This window comes from Chrysochloris asiatica, unplaced genomic scaffold, assembly GCF_000296735.1.
Source record: "Chrysochloris asiatica unplaced genomic scaffold, ChrAsi1.0 scaffold00466, whole genome shotgun sequence".
Classification (NCBI taxonomy): domain Eukaryota; kingdom Metazoa; phylum Chordata; class Mammalia; order Afrosoricida; family Chrysochloridae; genus Chrysochloris; species Chrysochloris asiatica.
In genome coordinates this window covers 212010-214294 of record NW_006408984.1, presented here as the reverse complement: position 1 = coordinate 214294, position 2285 = coordinate 212010, and the positions used below count along the sequence as shown (strand labels likewise).

Sequence of the window (2285 nt, the reverse complement as noted above, 5' to 3'; positions counted from 1 at the left end):
CGTTGAGTCGATTCCGACTCATCACACCCCTGTTTAGGGTTTCCAAGGAGCAGCTGATGAGTTTGAACTGCCAACCTTGTGGTTCAAACCAACCTTGAGGTCCAGTACTTATCCTATGGTGCCATACCAGGACTCCACCAAGGTTTATGTGACACATGTTAGGGCACTATTGTTTGGAATGGAGGTCTGTCTCCCATTTTGGCAGAAGTTACTTGTAACAAAACTGCTGTTGCCTTGTAACACCACTCATTAAAGTTTTGCTCTTTTTATTGATACTTCCTTGCCCTAAGACTCAAACATGAATACCAACAGGTAAGAGTGGAGGACAGAAAGTTTAAAAAATGCATTGTCTTATATCACATTATACCACTCACCATTCCTGGCCTTCTATCTTTGACCAACTGGCATACATCTTGACTATCTTTCCTTGGGGTTCTTCTTTAATGGAAGACTTGTATGGATAGACTCTTCATTGTTCCCCAGTCACGACCAGGTATACCTTGCTTCTAGGACAGATATTGCTAAGGCACAGCAAGAAAATCCTTAATATTCTAAATTTATTGCCCTTGTTATTGTTATGTTCTGTGGAGTTGGTTCTGACTCATAGTGACCCTGTACAAGGTTTCTGAGGCTGTAAATCTTTACGGGAGCAGAAAGCCTCATCTTTCTCCTACAGAGCAGCTGGTAGTTTTGAACTGCTGACCTTAAGGTTCGCAGCCCAATTCGTAACCACTACACTACCAGAGCTCCTTAGAAATTCATTATTAAATTCTGGATTTCAAAGGCTGATGCTGTTGCTGTTGTTGTTGTTTAGTGCCGTGGAGTTGGTTCCAACACATAATGACCCTGTAAAGTATTTAATAAGTAGTCTATTTTGAGATGCCAGATTTCTTCAATAAGATATTATGTTTACAATTAAATATTATTGTAAATATTTCAACTCTGAGAAAGTAATACAAAAGAAAATATATTTTCAAATAACTGTTATTTTTTATATTTTAGAATGTGCTATGCTTCATAATATGATAAAAGGATTGCAAAAGACCATTGAATATCAACATAATTTGAAAGGTAAGAGGATTCAATTGTAAAATGGAATCTAAAAGAGTATGACTGATTTGTGCACCTTTCAGAAAATAGTGTTTTTAGGAAATGTTTTAAAATTTAATTCTGTTCAATTCCCATCTAAGAACAGGACTCTTACATAATTAATAATACTTTCCTAAATAGTCATGAAATAATTGCCAAGCTGAACAGAATAATTTAGTCTTGTTCTGTCTTGAATTATTAAAGTTGACACACCAACCACTAAAGCCAATTATGTAAAAAGTGAAGAATTCTACCAATGTTTTAGTCTGAGATTGATCAAACATGCAACCAAGATATATTGATAATTGCTGAAGATTGGAATGCAAAAGTTGGAAACAAAGAGGAAGGATCAGTAGTTGGAAAATGTGACTTTGCTAATAAAATGACACTAGAGATCACATGATAGAATTTTGCAAGATCAATAACTTACTGCAAATATATTTTTTCAACCACATAAATGGCATCCATACATGTAGAACTTGCCAGATGGAATACACAGACAAAAAAATTGACTACATCTGTGGAAAGACTATGGAAAAGTTCAAATATTGTCATTGCTACTTGCCATCGAATTGCTTCCAACTCCTGGCAACCCTATGAACAGCAAAACAGAACACTGTCTGGTTCTGTACCATTCTCACAACTTTTGTTATGATATGAGCCCATTGTTGCTACCACTGTGTCAGTCCACCTCACTGAGTTTCAATCAACCTTTTTTGCACCAACCCTCCACTTTAACAAGCACAGTGTCCTACAAGGACTGGTACCAACTGACAACATGTCCAAAGTGCAAGAGAAAGTTTCACCATCCTTGCTTCTAAGGAGCATTCTGGCTACCCAAGACAGATTTATTTGTTTGTTCTTCTGACAGTCAAAACAAGGCAAGACTGTGGAACAGAGCTTCAATTACTCATATGCAAGTTCAGATTGAAGCTGGAGAAAAATTTTAAAAGTCCATGAGAGCCAAATTATGACATTGAACATATCTCACCTAAATTTGGAAACCAACTCAAAAATAGATTTGATGCATTACACACTAAAGACAAAAGACTAAAAGAGTTGTGGGATGACATAAAGAACTTCGTATATGAAGAAAGTAAAAGGCAATTTAAAAAGACAGGAAATAAAGTACAAAGTAAATGTCAGAAGAGACTCTGAAACTTGCTTTTGAACATGGAGAAACTAAAACAACTGGA

General features: G+C 36.1%; 1 protein-coding gene across 1 annotated transcript in view; it reads left to right on the top strand.

The window, feature by feature from the left end:
• Positions 1-2285, top strand: part of CCDC152 (coiled-coil domain containing 152) — a 70978-nt gene that overhangs the window by 36668 nt on the left and 32025 nt on the right. The window contains exon 3 of the mRNA XM_006877303.1: positions 1003-1071. Coding sequence (XP_006877365.1) covers positions 1003-1071 — 69 coding nt within the window. The remainder of the gene's footprint in view (positions 1-1002; positions 1072-2285) is intronic.